The 20,978-nt window shown below is 41.2% G+C and overlaps 1 protein-coding gene across 3 annotated transcripts in view; it reads left to right on the top strand.

Annotated features, from left to right (window-relative positions):
- Positions 1-20,093, top strand: part of TPD52 (tumor protein D52) — a 34,216-nt gene extending 14,123 nt beyond the window's left edge. Inside the window, exons 2-8 of one of the 3 annotated variants that reach the window (XM_033155471.1) lie at positions 8,264-8,379; positions 9,745-9,893; positions 11,282-11,383; positions 13,160-13,186; positions 16,606-16,647; positions 17,395-17,443; positions 18,559-20,093. In XM_033155471.1, the coding sequence (XP_033011362.1) occupies positions 8,264-8,379; positions 9,745-9,893; positions 11,282-11,383; positions 13,160-13,186; positions 16,606-16,647; positions 17,395-17,443; positions 18,559-18,675 (602 nt within the window). In that variant the 3' untranslated portion in view covers positions 18,676-20,093. The remainder of the gene's footprint in view (positions 1-8,263; positions 8,380-9,744; positions 9,894-11,281; positions 11,384-13,159; positions 13,187-16,605; positions 16,648-17,394; positions 17,444-18,558) is intronic. The other 2 variants (XM_033155473.1, XM_033155474.1) reach the window with 2 other exon arrangements.
- The last annotated feature ends 885 nt before the right edge of the window (positions 20,094-20,978 follow it).

Genomic DNA, 20,978 nt, shown 5'->3' with positions numbered 1-20,978 from the left:
TGATCCAGGATGTTGACTTATTCTAGTTATCCTTTTGTCCGTCCTGTCTCCCCCACAAGACATAGAGGACTTTTGGAAGAAGGAAGATCTCACATTCCACTGAGTGTGGAGTCACTGTGCTTCTGCTGCTCTCTCAGATGTTTGTATGCTCTAGTGTGGAGAGTATAATCTGAGCAAGCCCCTAGGTATAACTGTCTGGCAACAGCAGAATATCAGGAAAAGCTAGTCTTTTGAGCATTTAGAGGAAGACGATGCAAACCTGCATTTCTAGTGCTGTAAAATGAGCACCCTCCCCTTCTTGCTCTTGAGAAACAGTTGAATTCTGAGCTGAATTGGGCTGCTTTAGAAAGATTCAGGGCTCTTTTGATGGGAAGCAGTTGTCCTCTGAGTTGTCCTGAGGGAGACACTGTTGCCCCAGAAGCCTTTGGCCTGCTTCGCAACTGTCACTGTTTAAAATTGCTGCATTTCTCAAATTTTGCATCTGGGCATGGGCGTTATAGTTTTTGTGACCAATGGGTCTAGCTTTCTGCCAAGAAATACCTTTACCAGGTCTCTGCTTTTTACTACTACTCCCAATTCTTTTGGAAGGGATGTAGGTGTCACCTGAGCATAAAATAAAAACTTCAATCTGTTTTTAAAACTCTCTGCTGGAATTTTGCAGATGATGTACTCGGGACCCTTGATGTTTCCATCTGCATATAAACTGCCCAAAGACTAATCCAGACAAAGCCTGGATTTACTGAGATGAACTTTGGTTTTGAAGATGAAGTGGGTTGTGTATGAGTTGACATTCTCAAGCGCCAAAGTGGGATCCATACTGAAACTTGTACAGTATTTGGTACATGGTAGTTGCTAGTATGCCCTAAAGCAGGAGTGAAGGCTTTCTTTAGTTTGGAATATAATTCTGAAAATGTTGCTACTTGCGATTGCAGACCTCCTTTGCATTAATTTTTCTGCAGATCTTCCCAGGTTATGACAATAATATTGAATGATCATACTGAAAGCTACACTGTAGTACAGGGGTAGGCAACCTAAGGCCCATGGGCCGGATGCAGCCCAATCGCCTTCTCAATCTGGCCCACGGATGGTCCGGGAATCAGCGTGTTTTTACATGGGTAGAATGTGTCCTTTTATTTAAAATGCATCTCTGGGTTATTTGTGGGGCCTGCCTGGTGTTTTTACATGGGTAGAATGTATGCTTTTATTTAAAATGCATCTCTGGGTTATTTGTGGGGCATAGGAATTTGTTCACCCCCCCCCCAAAAAATAGTCCAGCCCACCACATGGTTTAAGGGATGGTGGACCGGCCCATTGCTGAAAAAGGTTGCTGACCCCTGCTGTAGTAGGCTACATTGAGATGTTTCCACACTTGTGGGGTTGCTCTCATTCATCATTTATCTACACACCTGGTGGGAAATTGGGGATACTACCCCCTGATGTTGGGAAAGATTGAGGGCACAAGGAGAAGGGGACGACAGAGGACGAGATGGTTAGAAAGTGTTCTTGAAGCTACCAACATGAGTGACCAGACTGCGGGAGGCAGTGGAAGACAGGTGCGCCTGGCATGCTCTGGTTCATGGGGTCATGAAGAGTCGGACACGACTAAACAACAACAACAACCACAACAAAAGATGGACCAGGAAGTTGTAACTTGCTATATTAAGGAGTGTTCTAACCTGTCCTGTTTTGATATGGAGGTGTGTACAGGGTGAATCTGTACTAAAGCTAGAAGAAGGAAGAAGAAGAAAGAAGACTCTGATGGAATGGTACCAATCGATCAACCTTGCCACATGGACGCACAAGCTGAGTACCTGCTCTCTTTCAGCAGCCCAGTTAACCGTTGACTGTTGCTAATTCAAGCGATGCTTTAGCAACTTAGTAGAAGGAAGACTAGGCTCTTCAGAAGGAAGGAGCATGGCAGTGTGTTTCAATGCCACTCAAGAAGAGGTGCTATGCTGCGTCCCCTAAATTAATCCATTTTAGTAGCATTCTGCTGTAGCCATGTCCTTGGAAGGGGTGTATGAATTTTACCCACATAGCTGTGACAGACTGCCTCTGCAGTGCAATATGTTTTTGTGTCTGTGTGTATCTATTTAGGTGGCTGCTTGCAGGTTTCCCCAGGACTGCTCCTGAGGGATGATTGGAAAGAAACTGTGCCTCAGCAGATAAAATTGCAATCCAATTACTACAACCAGCGTTGAAGACACTTGATAATGCTTGGCTGAGCCTGAACAAGCCAATTTACATTGCAGTGCATTCAGGTTAATTCCATTATAATTGGCTCAAGTGCCTTGGCCACAGGCAATATACTCTGTTGTCTCATCAACACCTCTGTAATAAAATTAAAGCTTCTGGCCCACAGTTAACAAGGAATTGTGTTAAGATTCAACTGCAGTAGGTACTTACAGGCTTGTGAACAAGTGCAATGTAGGGTTGTGCTCCAGAACTTCTCTGCACCTCCTCAACAGACGTATACTGGCTCCAAACTCTCTGGAGAAGGAAAGCACAGTTGAATGCTGAAGGTGGAGCTGAACATGAAGTGCCTTCTGTGTTGCCTTTATATATCCACCCCAGCCTTGAAGGAAGGGTGGTAGTTGCACAAGAGAATAAGCATTTGTAGAGGAATTGTACCTACTGTCAATCCTCCCCAGCTCCTTTATGCTCACTATTTTAGAAAATGATGGGTTGGGAGTACAAATCTTTCAACAAAGCATCCAGAAATGTGGTGCGGTGGTGCCCCTTGTAAGCACCGGGGAAAAAAACCCAAACCCAATTAATGAGCAACATGGTACATCCAATTTGTGTTGTGCATGTGGCATATTAATAAATATTGGCTCTGTTCAATGACCACTGAAGGTGCTATTCTAGATTGAAAGGAACACAAATAACTCATGCTATTTTTTTATTATGTTTCTTAAAAGGTATTAATACTTAGGCATTTTAAGTCAGTCCTATTCGCTCCCTCACTTCTACAAATTGTCCTTTCTCTGTAACTTTATTACTCTTGAAATAAGACTTTTTAGAGGCTTCTGTGGGCTTTAATTGACCTGCGTAACTATCAGGGATCAGTGTGGTAATCCATCTAAAAAGAAACTTGAACTTTTCCATGATGGCACCCAGCGTATGAAATTGTCTCCAGTTTGGAAAATATAGCAAGCACAAACTTTGATGTGCCTGCAGTGCTTATTATAGCTGCATCTGTCCACCTAGGCATTTGCAGGTTACTATTGACCTTGGGGGGTATGTCCTGCGGATTGTGATGTACCTTATATATTAATGTGTTGGTTTACTTGAAAATGTATTGTTGTGAACCACCTCAGTATTGCTGATGAAGGGTGAGATAGAAATACGTTCCATAAAAAAATTAAATCATGGACAGTAATATTTTACAAATAAAGCATGGTGGTTTTCTTTAAGCGTTTGAGTTCTTAAAACCATGCTTCTACAACACAGCACTAGCAAGATGGTGAGTTTGTGTTGAAATGTGGCTCAAGTATAGAGGAGCTCTTGCATAATTCTTACGCTGTGAGCCGTCCTAAGATCTTCAGATGAAGGATGGTATGCACCTCTTTAACAAATAAATAAAATATAAAAAATAAGCCAGCTTTTTGTGCAAGGGCTCTAGTGGGGGGTGGGGAGGCTTGTAGTGCAATTGTAGAGTCTTGCATGCAGAAGGTCCCAGATTTAATCCCCAGCAACCTCAGGTGCGACTGACAGAGACTCTCTACCTGAAACTGGGGAGAGCTGTTACCAGTCAGTGTAGACATTATTGACCTAGATGGACCAATGGTCTGATTTGGTATAAGGCAGCTTCCTATGTTCCCCTCCAAAATAATCGCCACCACTTAAGTTTTAGACCATGCCCTGAAAATTGTGTGTTGCTTCCGTGTCAATTTAGTTCGGCATCCAGTTAGTGCACCTGCTATCTGCTTGCAATTCTATGCCTATATTCATTGCTCATTTTCTCCCCCATTTTCTTAAATGGATCCTTTCTAAGGATGACAGTTAGCTTCTTGTTTCTTCCTTTGTAACCTATTATGCTTGCTGTTGCACTTTTCCTGAACGATGGAGAGCCACATACCCCGTACCACTTCTGAGTTCAGCAGAGCTTGACAAAGGCTACATTTCATGCCAGGACCTTCATCTGAGGTGAAGTCAGGCGGCTGACATATCTCTGCAGTTGATAGTGTAGAATGCACAGCAGCAACGTGATGAAGCTGGAAGTAAGAAAAGGGATTGTTGCAGCCTGACAAAGAGGCACTTCACTCATAGAAACCTGCTGTGTGCAGGCAACAAACAGATTTTTCCCCCCACTAGGAAATTTGACTAGAGCTGTCTACTATATATACAGAGGCAAACAGGGCTGGCAAGCTACACACTGGAGAAGAAAAATCTATTCCATTAATCAGGCATAAAGTCCTACACAGATGGCTTATAGGATAGATTATGGCTGGTAATCCTTTTGTGCCCTAGAAGATTAAGAATATCCTGGTGCAACAGCAGTCAGCTGACGCTTTTTTTAAAAAAAAGTCTGAAAACTCTGGTGTAATCCTGCACAGGACTGAGACTTCCCAGAGCCCATGGCAATTCAGTTTACTGAAAATGCCTCCTTGTGTTGAGTGGATTTTGGCATACTGAAAAGTTGTAGCCTTAACCATCAACTGCACAAACTACTGCAGTTAAGGAGTACCCGAGCCATTGCTTTTTAAGTCGGTATCCTGAACCTCGCAATTATATCAGTTGCATATGATTCTCCAATGGAAACCTGGTACACAGTGTGAGTGCCTAGCATCTTTAAATCGGTGCCTTGGATTTTAACAGGTCAAATGACTTGTGCAAAGAGAAGGAGAGGAGAAGACTGGATGCAGGAACAACATGAATGGCCCCCATGCATGCTGAGATCCCTGTGATGGACTGGCTGGATATGGATTTATATGAGGATTACAAATCTCCTTTTGATTTTGATACTGGAGTTAATAGAAATTATCTCTACCTATCGCCCAGCATGGCTTTTTCCCCTCCTGGATCTCCTGTGTTGAAGGACTCCGGTAACTGTTTTTATATCTACAGCCTTCTTAAGAGAATCCATACTGTAAGAGCAGATCATAGCTCAGTATGCTTTCTGAAAGCTATAGCCTAAGATGTTTGTTGTAATGTGCTCTGTACTGTTCTGCTGGAATGGAAGTGATCATAACAGGGTTCCCAGAAGGGAACAAAAGATAGCATGTTAGATTTAATGAATGAAGAAATAGGGATGCACTCAATAATGTGCAAGCAACTTAAAGCCTGATTTGAATAATAGGTAATTAAATGTTAGTGGAACTTTGCCTCAGAGCAGCCTTAAACACTATCAGGCATAGAGAAAGATTTGAGAGAATGGGGAATGTTGTGTTAGCATCCAGTACCAAAACAAGCTTTCACATGCATCTGATAACAAGGATTTAGCAGAAGCTGTAAGCTTTCTGTGTTTCTCTGGTCCAGGGTCACCCAATGAGCTTCATGGCTGGGTGAGAATTCGAACCCTGGTCTCCCAGGTCCAACACTCTAACCATTAATGATGATGCCACACTGGTTCTTAGAGACATGCACAGCCAGTTAAATGTTCTTCTGGTTCTTGGGCCAGAGCTCACTTGAACTTTGTGCTTGATCTTGGGGGAAAATGTGTGTTTTTCTCAAGTGTTCATAGAATACTGATTTAGGTAACTATAGCCCAGGCTTCCTTACCCTGATGTCCTCCAGATGATATTGGAATCCAACTGCCATCGGTCCCAGCCACTTTTTTCCAAAACATCTGGGAGGGCACTAGGTTGGGGAAGATTTTGTGAGTGGAACCTTTGTGAATTTGAAAGTGCTTACATATATATATTCAACATAACTGCTAGAAACTATTCCAAACAACTTAGAATAAAATTAGTTCCTTCAAATTTGAACATAGTTTGGCATATTTTCACCCTACCACCTTTTATTATGCTCAGAAAAAACGAATAATGCTAAGATTTCAGCAAATCCTTTTGCAAAAATTTAAAAGGGTGTGTGTGTGTGTGTGTGTGTGTGTGTGTGTGTGTAGAAATGAATTTACAAACATGAAATACTTCCTTAGACATCACAAGCTAGGTTTTGACAGACTCGAATTTCTGGTTCTGTCGAGATGGTTTGATGCCTAAGGCACCAAACTTTTAATACTATTTCATGCTTGCAGGCCATAACTAACTTACTAAGTTATTTGGTAAAGCTAGATACTTGCCACTACAACAGTTTTCTTAAAATTGGACCTTGGCTTACTTTTAAAACTGATTACAGCATTTAAATAAGATTGCAACTTAGTTAGATAAAACTGAATTTGGAATCTGCACTTAGACGCGTTCTGCACAACAATCTTCCTGCAGAGTGATTACCCCATAACTACTATACACAGGCTCTTGCTGTGAATATTGGTGCTTTCTACTGTGAGTAGACATGATGGAAATGACCTCTGTGCAGTTTCCTCTATGGCAATGAGATCTATGTAAGAATATATCTGAAATGCTTCTTGGCCTGGTAGGATCCTAAATGGCATTAGTAGCAATGCATGTTTAACTAAGTGGGTAGGATTCCACGTAAGCTTGTTTACTGATGACCAATGTCCTTCCAGTACTTCTAGCAATACTCTTGATTGTGGAAGAAGAAGCAAATCTTTCCCACTCCATTCTCTGTGAAAGGAAGTGACTGGCCCAGGGTTACCCATTGAACTTCATGGCTGGCTTGGGATTTAAGCCCTAGTATTCCCAGATCCCAATCTTAATGCTCCAACTGCAGCACCACGCTGACTCTCTTCTGCTGATGTACTCTGCTGTCATTCTGTGCATCCTGAGACAACTTCCCTGCAGCGTGACTGGGAGGCAGCCAGGAGAGCTGTGCGGCACAAGAACCAAAAAGCATTTTGCCCACCATCCTTCTGGGGAATGCAAGATGGCACATTCCTAGATGGATATCCCCAATAAAATCACAGCACAGCTAAAAATATAACTAGAATAATCTACTTGTATAAAAAATTAAACCAGAATGCACTTAATACAGAGAACTAGAGGCGTTTGACGGAATGTTTTAATGCAGTTGCTTGTGGTCTCATGAAAACTTAAAACACTATTTACCATCCTTTGAGGATAGGCAGCGTCTGTTTTGCATAAATGATTTTTATGTTCCTGTAATGCAGAATAATTCTCAATTGGTTTACTGCCTTCTGCTTAAGACTCTTGATAGTAATCTGAAGAAAGCTTTGCAGGAAATACCGGTACTTCCATTTGCTATTGGAAGAAGAACATTCTTTGGTATGTGGAATGACAAGAATGTATTGGTGTTATTTACTACATCGGTCTTAAGCAACAACCTCTGATTTTATGACTGTTCCAAGGAACCATACTGGGGGCGGTTTTGTCCTCCTTGAGAAGACTGGTAATGCAAAATAGCTTTCCCACCATTACTGAACTTAATGTGCAGCTGCATAGAAGTGTTGGTTGTGCTCTGGGATACATTCTGGGCATTGGGAACAACTTAGGACTTCCAGAACAGGCCAGCATTGAACGGTATACTCTCTACAGTATTTGAGTTGTTTGGCACACAGATTTGCAAGTTTCAGATTTCCAAGCTTCAGGAATCAGATTCATGTAAACCAGCATCTTTGGTTGTCATTTCTGCATTGTCCATATGATCTGTAAAACCCTCACCCAGTTCTGCAGAAGATGAAGATACCATGAGGGCATGAATATGATGTGAAAGGGAAGGTGTGAAATGGGGAAATCTTGGATCTCACACAAGTGGTAAGGATAGAAGGTTTTAAGAGGTTGGATGAGGCCATGCCACTGAAATCTGAGTAGCAGTTAATTCTGATCTTAAAAAAACAAAACCCTAGATTAAGCAGCTCAGTGTTGTAAATGCAGCTTTTGCTTTTGCCTCTATTGAACTCTGTATTCGCTGTCAAATATCGTCTTGTCATGCATCCATTCATTGAAACGCTCCTTACAGCAAGATAATTCAGACAGTCCTCTTATCAGGGGCATGGGAAACCTGTGGCCCTTCAGCACAGCCAAAAGGTTGGGGATGATGCAGTCCAGTGTGTGAGGAGCCGCAAGTTCACCATCCCTGCACCATTGCAGTGGTGGGAAACCTCCACTCTTGCTTTTCACACACACCACCAGCCTTGAGGACGAATGTTTCACAACAAAGCAATCTTAAAGTAGTGATCCCAAATGACAAATCTGAAGGGTTTTTCTTTTCTTTTTTAAAGGTCTGCTGAAAAATGAAGTAATTCCTGAAATTGGAGAAGATGCTGCTGCTTCAGTTAATGTTGCAGAAGCTTTGTCAGAAGAAGAACAGGAAGAACTCAGAAGAGAGCTTGCTAAGGTAAACCTGTTAAATGTGGCCCTCAAAATTGATCTGATTCACATGTGTGAGCCACAGTTGCATTTAATATGGAGTTATGAGGCTGTCTTTCTGATAGTGCTATTGGAAAATAATTTGTAATAAGCAGAGTTCTTAAAATGAACACAGTGAATGGCCTAAGGTCGCGTGGTGCTGTTCTGTAGTTAATTGTGTCTTGATCTCAGTGGAAGGTCCATGTACAGCAGCTCTGTGTTTGCTAGAAGAAAAGTACAATATGTATAACCTTGATTTATGGCTTAAGCTACCTCTGTATGCATGAAAGGTTCAACTGATTTGTGTGCTTCATATATTTTGGGGGTTTTAACAATTGAAAATTCATTAAAGGGAAAACAAAACAGAAAAACATGACTAGGACCTCCAACTGGCTTACACCAACAATACATTTAGATACCAATGCATCCATTTTAATTTACACATATTGATCAGTATATTATTTTGCAAGCAAAAGTAGTTCCTGGTTACCTGTTTGCCAAAGTTGCTTTGATCAGCTCTGCCTCCTTACAGAATTAAAAAAAAGAAATGAAGCAGAAGTTGACATTTGGAATTGCAAAAGCAGAAGGCTTTGGTTTAGAATAAGAACACTTGAAATACATTGCAGATGTAGCACTCACTTTGCTCTGATTGTGCCTTCAAAGCTTTTCATGTTTCTTGCTCTTAGTTCTGTGACAGTGGGACCTGAAACAAAACGTTGTACTGTGGAGCGATGCTGTTCAGGAACTCAACCACTCTTTTCCATTACCCTGCCCCAAACCAACATGGCCACTGAGCATTCTGTCATCACCAAACTGTTTGTGGGGTTCACCATAGCTTAGGGTTTGTTTATTTTTTTGTCTGAGGGGTTTCTGTAGTTCAGTTTAAAAAACCAACAACTCTGATTATCTGTGCAAAGGCACTTGCAGCCTGAACATTGGGAACAGAGGGAGTTATATTGCCTTAAATCCGTTACAAGTTTTAGATTTTTCTGTTTTGGGTTATGCTGTTTTTAATGTGAATGTTAATTTGATTGTAAGTTGCTTTGAGTTGCTTTTGTGGGGGGAAAAGCAACCAATAGCCAAAAGCAACCAATAATTTCATTAATAAGTAGATGTGGAAATTACCCACGCAATTGAATTGGGGCGCTATTAGTTGATTACTGAATCAGAATCAGTTCTTTTGTCTCAAACTGAAACCTATAATTAACATATATTTAAACCTTTAAAGGATGCAAGTGTGATTTGTTCCAAACAAGGAAATGTTGGTAGGAAATGTCAAAACATCTGCTCTAAAATAATTCCTCAGTAGCTTATGGTTCCCTAGTTGATTTTCTTCATGGGCTCTATCTTGTAGGTGGAAGAAGAAATCCAGACTTTGTCACAGGTACTAGCTGCTAAAGAGAAGCATCTAGCAGAAATAAAGAGAAAGCTGGGGATCAGTTCACTGCAGGAGCTGAGGCAGAACCTTTCCAAAGGGTGGCAAGATGTCACAGCAACAAATGCGTATGTTTCTTCACTTAAACTATCTTGCCTGAATGCAAGGGATGGGCTTGAGTTTCCGCATCAGCTGAATTTGGTGGGCTTTCTCAGAGGAAGCCATCTAGCGATGGCAGGTTATATGTTTGTAGCGAGGGTTTTGCAGGACCATTAAGAGGAGGACCATTCTTTCTGAAACGTTAGTTTTCAATACGCCTGGATTCTCTTCGGTGATGGGAGAGCATTCAGACACTTTGCATGAAGCTTGAACTAGGAAAACTCTGTAAATTGGTCCTGAATGTCTTGGCAAGGTTTAGTCAAGGCAGAAGGTAGCTTCTTTCCAGGGTTGGTTAAAATGGTCATGCCATTAAGCATTTGGCTCTTCTGATGTTGTTTAACGACAAACTCTCATCAATCCCTGGCAGTATGACCATTGGTCAGGGTTAAGTTGTAGTTTGGCACATATATTGGAGGCAGTGTTTCTTTGGATGTCTGGGAGATCGTGGGTGTGAGAATGCCATTGCATTTGTTTTCGAACATTGATGTGCTTATTGTGATAACACTTCCAATGTATTTTATGGGAAGCAATTAACGGAATCAAATACATTCTTCATTTCTATACCACAAACACACACACATCTTAACATTACATCAATTTATCATTCTTGTTGTCCACTGTGGGAGCAGAATGCTGGGCTAGACACAGTCGGTCTAGCAGGGCTGCACTTAAGTAACATCTGCAGGACCACAGCTTCCTCTCCCTGATCTTAAGCACGTGTGTTGAATGTGTGGTCAGATGGTTCATTCTTCCTGGTCATCTACAGTTGCTGAAAACACCCTAATGCAACTGTGTGTAAAAGAACCAATATGGCGTTTTGGCACCATCATCTAAGACAAAAGAACCTGGATGTCTTGCAGTTTTCTAGAACTTTTCCTGGTTAAGTTTGATAGGAAGATGAGGAAGAAATTTGTGTTTTCTTAGCACACAAATTGTATCGCGGAGCAAATATTTTGCCATGTATGTTACGAAAGAGATGTGTTATTGGCAAACCTTTTCCATTTTAAACCAAATCAGTTATTCCGCGTGCTCTCCTATAGATGCCTTGTTGTGACTTGTTAGTTATGCCACTTTTACAAAAAAAAAAGAGAGTTCTAAACCCAGTTTCTCTCTTTTTGATAGAGGAAAGGGACGCAGGATACAAAAGCTAACTTTTCAGATAAATTTGATATACCCAAGCTAGTGTTCACTGGAAATGCTAAGGGTTGAAGAAGCTTATATAATCTGCCTTACTAGCAGTGCATGACTTCTTAATTTCAAGTGCACTAGGAGTGAAGTAATACGTATGCCTGTTCCAACACTTGTGGTGCAGGTGTTTGAGAATTGTGATAATAGGTTGACTTTTTTCTTAATTTAGGTATAAGAAGACATCAGAAACACTGTCTCAAGCTGGGCAGAAAGCTTCTGCTGCATTCTCAACAGTTGGCTCTGCAATAACGAAGAAGTTGGAAGATGTGAAGTATGACTTTAATTTTCCCCTCGCCTATAGTAGTATCTGTTTACACTGCATAGGGTTTCAACAGTGCCAAACACAAAATCGCAAACCCTTCCAGGAGTGCAGAGTTTGTGGATTGCAGCTGGGAACTGACAGCTTGATTCTGGTACTAAGCTATTTATTTTGACATGAACAAGCAGGGAACTACCACCTCTGGCCTTGTGCTAATGGCATTCTATTTTTTTTAATGGCTGGGTGGGGACTGTGCCACTTACATGTTACAAGTCTATTGAATGGGCTAGTAGTGATCCACATTGAGTGTGCCTTGATTAGGTTCCTCCTATTCAGTGTACTTCCCAAGATATTTAGGTGCCTGAGACTGCAAATTGCTTTTCCTTCTGGAGTGTTAACAAAGCTAAAGCTGCACTGTGCTTCTCTCTAACGAAACCCCACAATCTGCCATCTGAAGCAGGCCGCCTCTGCCTACCTAATAGTTGGGCTGGTACTGCACTGAAATGATAAGGCTAATCCTGGAGAACTCCTGCATCTAGATGTTCCTTTAATGATGTAATCATGTTGGAGGGTAGGCAGTAGAGAATAAAACATCAGTTGGAATGGGGTTAAACAAGTTGCATGTTCTCTCTTCTTTGGTTACTTGTACACCGGGAAAGAGAGAAGCCATCAAGCTACCGAAAGCAAGCATGTGAGAGCTGCATGAATCCCAGGCATATAGAAATAAATCAAGAATGTTCTGAGTACCTGCATTTTTGTGAAAACTTAACTCCCCTCCTAGAATTGTGGCTTACAAAACTTCTCATCTTTTATTCTGTTTATATGTTTTGTATGGTTGGTGAGGTTTTCTGGGGGTGAGGGATGGAACGTGCTTGTGTTGGGTTGTAACATCTCTAGGTACCCTTAGCAGAGCATGCGTGAACTGTAGCTTTGAATTCTATATCCTGGAAGCTTTTTTTGTGTTAAGATTTAAAATATTTGCATTGTTTCTGAGGTTGAAGGGCCCGAATGTTTTTCTTCATTAAAGCAGGGGTTGTGGGAACTTGTGATGAAACCTCATGGTATAACAGCAGGCACACAGTGACCTGGTTTGTATGTCAGGTTAAGCCAAACTTTGACTGAACATGAATGTTTGAAGGTGTGGACCCTTGAAGAAGAGCTTAGAGTCGCGTTGCTCCTCCCTGGCCCTTTAGTAGCTGCTGCACTGCACTAAGGTTTGGCTTTAGCATGTCACCCGAACCTGGACATATCATTAAACAAGCTATAACCAGCTTGCTTTTGGCTACATCCCATGGCTAATATGCAGGGAGCTTAGCATGGTGTCCCAATCTGGGTTTGTGTTTAAGCTTGGCTTAGTTCTGTGCAGCTCAACAAAAGGACTAGGCTAGGGAGTGGCAAAGTGGCTGCAATTTCCTCTTTGGGATCCTGCACTAAGCCAAGTTTGGGCTCTGCGTTACACTCTGGGAAGCTTTTCGTGTACACGACACAAAAATTTGCATCTTTCTTATTTCAGTTTGTGGGTGCTTGCACCCAGATTTCTTCACTCAGAAGCAAAATCACTAGCATTTAATTGCACAACATTTCATTGGAACTGCTGAATCTCAGAGCTAGATTTCATTGCTGAAAACCAAGCCTTCACTTCTGCTGCTGCTGCTGTTTTCTTCTGGAGTGTACTCAGTTAACATATAAGTGCGCTACTTCAAGCTCACTGCTTTTACTGTGAAAATCCCTGTGTGTTTATACTGGAACTTTCTCTTTATTTTTAAATGTTTGCTTGGTGTCCTACAGAGTGCACGCATTTGCACATTCCTTTAGGTAAGATTGTGAAAAGTTGCTGTAGAGCATGCAAGTAGTCTTTCTGTTGTCTAGTGGGTAGCTCCTGACTGACCATAATACTGGGTAACTTGAAGAGGGCTAAAGTAGTTTTTAGGGTATTCCTTCCCCACCACAAAAAAATAATTAATTGTTTAATAGATTATTAGAAATACTGGGTTGTATCCAATAAAGTCGTCTGCAGAGAAGACCCATTTGCGGAAGGGATGTGGGAGGTAGCACATGGCAACTCTGAAGAGCACTTCAATGTTGTTAGCCATATATAATATGTGAAATTCAGGGGGGGGGGGGGGAGCCCTGTGAAGTTGATTGCAATAGCAATGCAATTAAATAAGGAGTGGAAGAGGTGAAGGGAGCCAGGGAAAGAGCAGAGGGTTTCCATGGTGAATGGAAGGATGCTGTCTGGATACCACATCCATCCATCCATCCATGGACAGGTGCCTTATCTGTTGAGAGCCAAACAGATGGATAGACCTTGAATACAGGTTTCTCAGAGGTCAGGTCTACCCCAGGTTTTGCCACCTCTCAATCACAACATGTTCCAGAAATGTTAGACCTGTTACTTGATAGTTATATATGTTGGTTTGATATTTTTTTTACTATGAGTAATTTCTGCAGGTTCCTATGAACCAAGCTTCCCCTAGATTGAGCACTTAAACATATTGAATAGCCTGTTTCAAGGGAATGTTACCAATGATCAAATAAAAACAGATTGACTTTGTAGTTAGTGTTAAGGAAGAGAGTCTTACCGAGAACAGTCTCGTTGCCCCCTTGCACAAACCACACTGGTGGGTGGGATTCAGCCAATGAGTCCCCTTAGTGGAAGCCCTGTGCAAGGACTTCCACTTGTGCAGTGAAGCTTCTCTCCTCTCCTCCCAAATGACTTTTTTGTGGGGGGGGGGGAGGGTATTGGGAGAATCACCGAAACAGCACACAGGGGGATGGTTCTGTCTGGCAAGCTTGAAATGTTTGCCACAATGGAACGATTTTCTTAGCATGGCGTTGAATTTCTCCCTTTAAGATAATACTCTTCTACTTTATTGGAGCAGAATTTCAGCACAGAAATGAGCAATAGCTTTTCTTATTTATCTAAAACTCAGATATTTTTCCTGCCCCCTCTCTAGTTACTTCTACTATATGACTGAATGTTTCAGACCTGCTGGGGAAAGTAGAAGGGGATAGTAATGTGCACATAACACATTCTTCCAGTGGAACATCTTAAGAGGGAGATTTCTATTGCCTCCACAGTGAGATACCTGGGCACCAAACAAGAATAGAGGCAAGATAATCCTCCTTTGGGTGGCGGCACTGGAAGAATGAAAAGCAAACGATGTGTCTGCTGAACTTCCCTGTACAGGATCACAATAGCCAAAAAACATTTTACCTTTTAATTCTTAGCAGTTTTGACTATTGCTCACTTGCAACACCGGGCACTATATTCTTTTAGAAACATTGGAAGTTTCTTTATACTGAATCATACCAGTTGGTCCATCAAGTTCAGTGTTGTCGACACTGACTGGCAGTGGATTTCAGGCAGGGTTTCTCACATACTTACTTTGAAGGTGCCATGGATTGATGGCGGGACATTCTGCATGCAAAGCAAATGCTCTGCCGCTGAGCTATGGCCCCCGAGTAAGCATTTCGAGGAGGATAGCTTGTCTTTAATGCCTGGTACAAACCCCAGCCCTAAGCAAGTGGAAAGTTTGCTGCATTCTTTCCAGTTCTGTTGTCAATGATTGTGCAGCACTTTTGAGAGAAATTGGATCTGTGGCAATATAGGTCAAGGGGATGCAGGGATAGCAGCAGAACTGAGGCTGCTACCTGACAACCTTGAGGCTGCTTCATCACCAAAGAGCTGGAAAATCAGGAAGAGGAAAACAGAAAAAAGCTTATGTGTGAGAGAAAGTAGCAACCAAGATGAGAGGGCAAGAAAGCGAATGGATGTTAAAAGGTGAAAATGAGAGGATAAGCACTGATGCGCCTGGGGGAATGATGTGGTGAGTGAGAGGTGCATGTATGAACATGCACCTTGACTCACTTTTGTGGTATATGTGGTGGTATGAATGCCAACTTCCTAGTCTGTAGATGGTGGGGTTTCGGTTGTCTATGCCTAGCATTCAGAGGAGCTGTTAGCAGTCTTCACAAGGCTACAAAATAATAATCAAATGTTAAAATATGATCCAGTTACTTAAACTCCAAGCTAGGAGGCAGCCTACAGTGTGAACCATGGTTTGTATCCTGCTAAATCAGCTTTTCTCAACCTTGGGTCCCCAGATGTTTTTGGCCTTCAACTCCCATCATCCCTGACCACTGGTCCTGCTACCTAGGGATGATGGAAGTTGTAGGCCAAAAACATCTGGGGACCCGAGGTTGAGAAAGGCTGCGCTAAATCATACTCTTTGAGTAGACCCATTGAAATCAATTCAGAAGTTACAGTAATCGTGACTTAGTTGGACTCAACCCTATGTGGCTAGCATCAGTTGTGTAGTTGGCAAACTAATTGGTGCTGCCCAAACTGTATATAGAAATAGTTTATATAGGAACATAATTGAAACATTCGGACCAGCTTAAGTGAGAACCATTTTTGCGTTTTCTCAAGATGGAAAGCGTTTCTGTAGAACAACCTGTCCCTTGTTATGAACTGATAACTTTCAATAGCTTTGTTTTAGCTTCCTGTTCATCTGGAATATGTCATAAAACTGGCTTGTTTAACAACCACATCACTAAATCCGGATAGGGTTGGCAGCATCTAACGGCCTATAAAGTAACAGCTCACCATAACAGTGTAGTGACTGCTCCAAGGCATTATCTACTCCTGTGTTGCTGAAGGAACAAGCATTAGTAGTATACTGAAAGCTATTGTGACCCACTGTATAGTTATTGATAGTCCAGATCCAATTCTTCCTTGCACTTTTCCAGGCTGGGTGAACAGATAAAATAATAGGTGCCTGGTGTATCCTGCAGGATGGTTGTGAGGATGAACATAAAGATAATATAAAGAACATGAACATAAAGTGCTAATATAAAACACATTGATATTGACTAACATGCTGAATCATGTTTATATCCCTAGGTTAAGTTTTTAAAATTCTGGGTGTACTTACTCCTGAAGTTTACACTCAGGCCTAATCTGATTAATCTATAATGTTTGGCATTCTTGACTAAATCTGATCAGTTACTTTAAGAACCACCCTGTGGAGTTTGTATACTAACCTAGCATGATGTGCTTATATGTTGCTACTGCTTGCCTCTTAGTGGTGCATGGTGACAAATTTGCATGCCTGTTTTGAGTGCGTTGGATAAATATTCTGATAATGTGTTGCTACATGAAGTGGCAGGGACATGGCACACCTCTCCACATAATCTGACTGATTCTCCTTTCTTTTAACGCTGCCGTGTAGTATACGTTGTCTACAACATTCAATTAGCATGCCTGCTATGAGGTAATGTATGTAATTGCATTAAGTTTTAGTTCCTATTCTAATATAAGCAGGGACAAATAATCTTGATTGCTGCAAATGCATATTTAAAACAGGTAAAGGTGTATTTGACTTGCCGCATATAGAGTGCTAAATACCAGTTGTGGGAACACCATACGGCATTGTATGTGACGCATAGCATTGCGTATGATGTCTGTTGCAGGGGGTGGAGAAACAAACACAAATAAAACAAAAGAAGCTTTAAAGTGTGCTGCGTATGGCTTCTTGGCAAATGGGGGGTTTCATTTCGTGTATTATATATTTAGTGGCAAATGCAAGGTGGGATAGGCTACACTTCAGAGTTCAGCTGATTGGTGCTGGCTGAAAATCAGCTGCACAGAACTTTCTTTGCAACCCAGTTTGAGGTTAAGCTGGTGTGTAAAGGGAAATGTTTAATCTGACAACAGATGATTGAGGTGGGTGGCCCAACTTGTCTGGCAAGTGCCCCTAGGGAGTGTGTGTGTGTCAGAATCTGGTCCACTGACCGGATCTAGTTCCCCCTCCCCTGGCATATAGGAATGGGCTGGAAAATAATTAAATATAAAAAAGGGAATTGTATAGTTGGAATCTTGCAGGCTACTGACTGGCACTATAGCTGCATCTTAAAAGTGCTGTTCTGCTCTTCATGTTTTTCTTTATGTGGTTGGCCATTGCATATACATTTTCTAAGGCCAAACAAGAAATGTAACTCTTGTCTTCTTTCCTAAATAGAAATTCCCCAACATTCAAGTCCTTTGAAGAAAAAGTGGAAAACTTAAAGGTAAATCTCCTATCGACAAATTTCATTCCTAAAATAAATTTTTAAAATTAGCCGAGATTTCTAAGAATACTTGGTCTGTAGGTATTTTGCTTCCTTGGAACAGTGGAGAACATTTAACTACTATGGTGTCTACCAGCAGTACCACACCGTTGGGAACTAAATAAAGCTTTAGTTCTGCATTGTTGGAAGAGAAAACAGAGGGCAAGTTATTGGTTCTTAAGGGGACCAGAATGAAGTGTGCTCAGTAAGAAATCCATTAGCAGGACAGTGTTAGTTTTCCCCTTTCTCTTCCCATATACCAATTAGAAGCACAGTTGAAACTTTCAGGAAGTCAAACTTGCATTGAATTAGGACATTAGCTTAAACAATGCCTTGTATGCACCTACACCCTGAGATTATGCTTAAGGTAGGCTACTAAAATTATAACTGATTTAGATAAATTTTGTACACCTGTAATATCTTTATTATTATGTGCCTTTTAAAAGAAGTCATGACAGCATAGAAAATAAATCTTACTGGGCAGCATTTTTGCTACTGACCTTACCTGATTTTTTTTTAAGTATGTCTGTCCAGGTGTGGCATTTCTGCAACCAGAATTATGGAAATTGACATAACCATATTTCTACCTTATCTATAAGGCACAGAGATGATTGTTTTAACACGTTGCTTGCATGTCAAATTGGGGGTTACATCATTTATCTACCTCTGGTATTTTACTACAAAGTTTCCTCTACTATTGCTGGGGCTAAACTTAATCTGTATGCTAAGATGCTCACATGTACACACTTTATTCAGTTGTATCAACCTGTTTTCCAAAAGCTCAGAACTGAAACTGTTCCCAGTAGAAATACATAATGGATTTTAAATTGCCCCACTAATTACTGCATGAACAAAAATATTCTGTATTCAGGCTTTTGCTTTGGACATTGGGAGAAGGAAGTTTCATAATTGTGGGACAGCTATGGGAAGCACCTGTGTTCCCTTGCTTATCTAAACTTGGATTACACAAAGAGACAGAGAGAAATAATACTTGAGTATATAGCCATAGACCGTTAACCATAATTGCAGTTTAACTTCTAAAGAGTGTAATCTGAAGTCTCTAAATCTTTCTTCAGTATAAGGTTGGGGGAACCAAGCCTCCTGGGGGTGACTTTGGAGAGGTCTTGAACTCTGCTGCCAATGCCAGTGCCACAGAAGCTACTACAAAGCAGACAGAAGAGGAGACTCAATGATTGCCCTGCCTTCCTTGTGCTACCCACTGCCAGATGCTACAAGCAAATGCTGAAGCACAACACCTCTGCTGTAGACTCTTCCAGGGTGTCCTTCTGTTTAGCACTTAGCTTTATAGCTGTTCAATGTAAATCGTTTCTTTAGGTTCAGAGTATTTTTGAAATCGTAAAATACACTCTTGCCTATGTTATCTGTGGGATGGGGAATTTTTATGCATTTTGAGTATTTAAAAAGATTTATTTCTGGTCCAAAGAAATCATAAAGGTTTTACAAAAGGTTTAGAAATGGGAGACTCAACACTGTATATGATGGATGCTGGGACGAATAGCAGTTGCTTCATGCCATGTCTCTTCATACTTAATTCACTGCCAAAACCTTTGAAAACTTCATTGTTGTTTTAAGTGTGTGACTTTAATTGGTTCTGTTGCAAGAGGTTCCACAAGCAGAATAAGTTTGCTTTGATATTGCAATGTTAAGTTATCAGTGTATGTGTTGTGGTCTTGGTAAGAGGACACTGAAAGTAGGGTGATTCCAACAAACATTCACTATTTTTATGGTTTCCCTAAAAAAATAAAAATCCTGATAGTAAACTTCTCTGAACAGTTCAAACTAGCAGAGATGACGCTTTCTCCTGGGCATTAGAAGTTGACTTCCAGAAGTAAAATGAGGCAGGCTATTAACATAAATTATATAGGCTGAAAGCCTACTGCAAATGGAGTGGTTTAGAAGCACCATACTTATAAAAAATAAAATGGTTGCTCCCTTCCGCTTGCTAATTGATGAAAAGGAACATTCAACTAAAAGTCCATGTTGTTTCTGCTGCTTATAGCACTCCCCCCTCTCATCAATCAATAAATTAAGTGTATGGTACCAACAGTGCAGAGCCGGCTATGCATTTACATTTGGGGAAATGCACATTGGAATGTAGGCAATATAGACCCAAGCTCTGAATTGACTGCAGTGGAAGATTGGAATAAGATAAAGTGGGCAATCTCACTGCCTGGAAATACAAAAATGAGCACGGTCAACTCTTTCTATGCTTAAAAATGTTTTCTTAACTAAAACCTGTTGCTGATCTTGTAAAAAGACTTGGCTTCCTAGAAGCTAAATGCACTCCCACATTGTATGTATACTATGTGCCTGCATTAGACAAATTTCTGGCACACTGTAAGGTTATATTTAGGAAAAGTGTTTTGCCACATTAATCACAAAGCTTGAAATGAACTAGAACACATTCTTAAAGGGTGCATTGCAACTTAGGCTTCATCTTTATAGCTGTACCAGAGCTGCCACAAATAATACCTATTAAGCAATTTTGCTGTATTTGACAGCGTTCTGTAGCATTTCAGATTTAGCCTCAATACTTGATTACTTGTTAAAATAAAAGCATTGTCTTCTCAAATGTAAAATGCTACTTTGAGTTGGGTTGTGTCTTTTAAACAAGGTTATCCTTTTTCAAATGGAGGTCTCAATTAGAGCGTCTAAATATGCATTTGAGAGAGCACTTCCTTTCTAGATGGGGTTGGAGGAGGAGCGAGCATTTTGCTCACTGGTGCAACATGGGCACCCAGATATTGTGATGCAATGCAGCAGTACCCCAAGGTGCTTGAGAACTAGGAAAATCGTATTTGTTTTAGGTCATATTCTCAAAAGTCATGTCTGGACATAAGTTTCCATTTGGATCCATTTTCACTTTCAAAGAATGGTCGTATACCAAGTAAGTACTGGAATTCCAGGATTTGATTTGGAGAAAAGTCCAGAGAATTGGGTGTCAAGCTTTGGGTCTTGATTGTTGTTGAGTGTTGTTATACTTACCTCTCTCCCACCCACAAGGCTTACTCTGTCTCAAAAAATATTTATGTCTTACACACTGTTTTAAATATAAGGAACTTAATCATACGCAGGTGACGCTGTGGTCTAAACCACAGAGCCTAGTGCTTGCCGATCAGAAGGTTGGCGGTTTGAATCCCCGTGACGGGGTGAGCTCCCGTTGTTTGGTTCCAGCTCCTGCCAACCTAGCAGTTTGAAAACACGTCACAGTGGGAAGGTCAAAGGCATTTCTGTGCCTTTGGTTTGCCAGAAGCTGCTTAGTCATGCTGGCTACATGACCTGGAAGCTGTCTGCGGACAAACGCCGGCTCCCTCGGCCTATAGAGCAAGATGAGTGTACCACCTCAGAGTCGTCCGTGACTGGACCTAACGGTCTGGGGTACCTTTACCTTTTAATCATACCTAAAATAGGCTAGTCTCACAGTAGCCACAAGGTGGAAGCACTTGAACAAACTATTTTAAATGAAGATATTGAT

The sequence above is a fragment of the Lacerta agilis genome, chromosome 7, assembly GCF_009819535.1.
Source record: "Lacerta agilis isolate rLacAgi1 chromosome 7, rLacAgi1.pri, whole genome shotgun sequence".
Lineage (NCBI taxonomy): Eukaryota > Metazoa > Chordata > Lepidosauria > Squamata > Lacertidae > Lacerta > Lacerta agilis.
The sequence above is the reverse complement of the archived record's forward strand: the minus strand, read 5'-3'. Positions and strand labels throughout refer to the sequence as shown.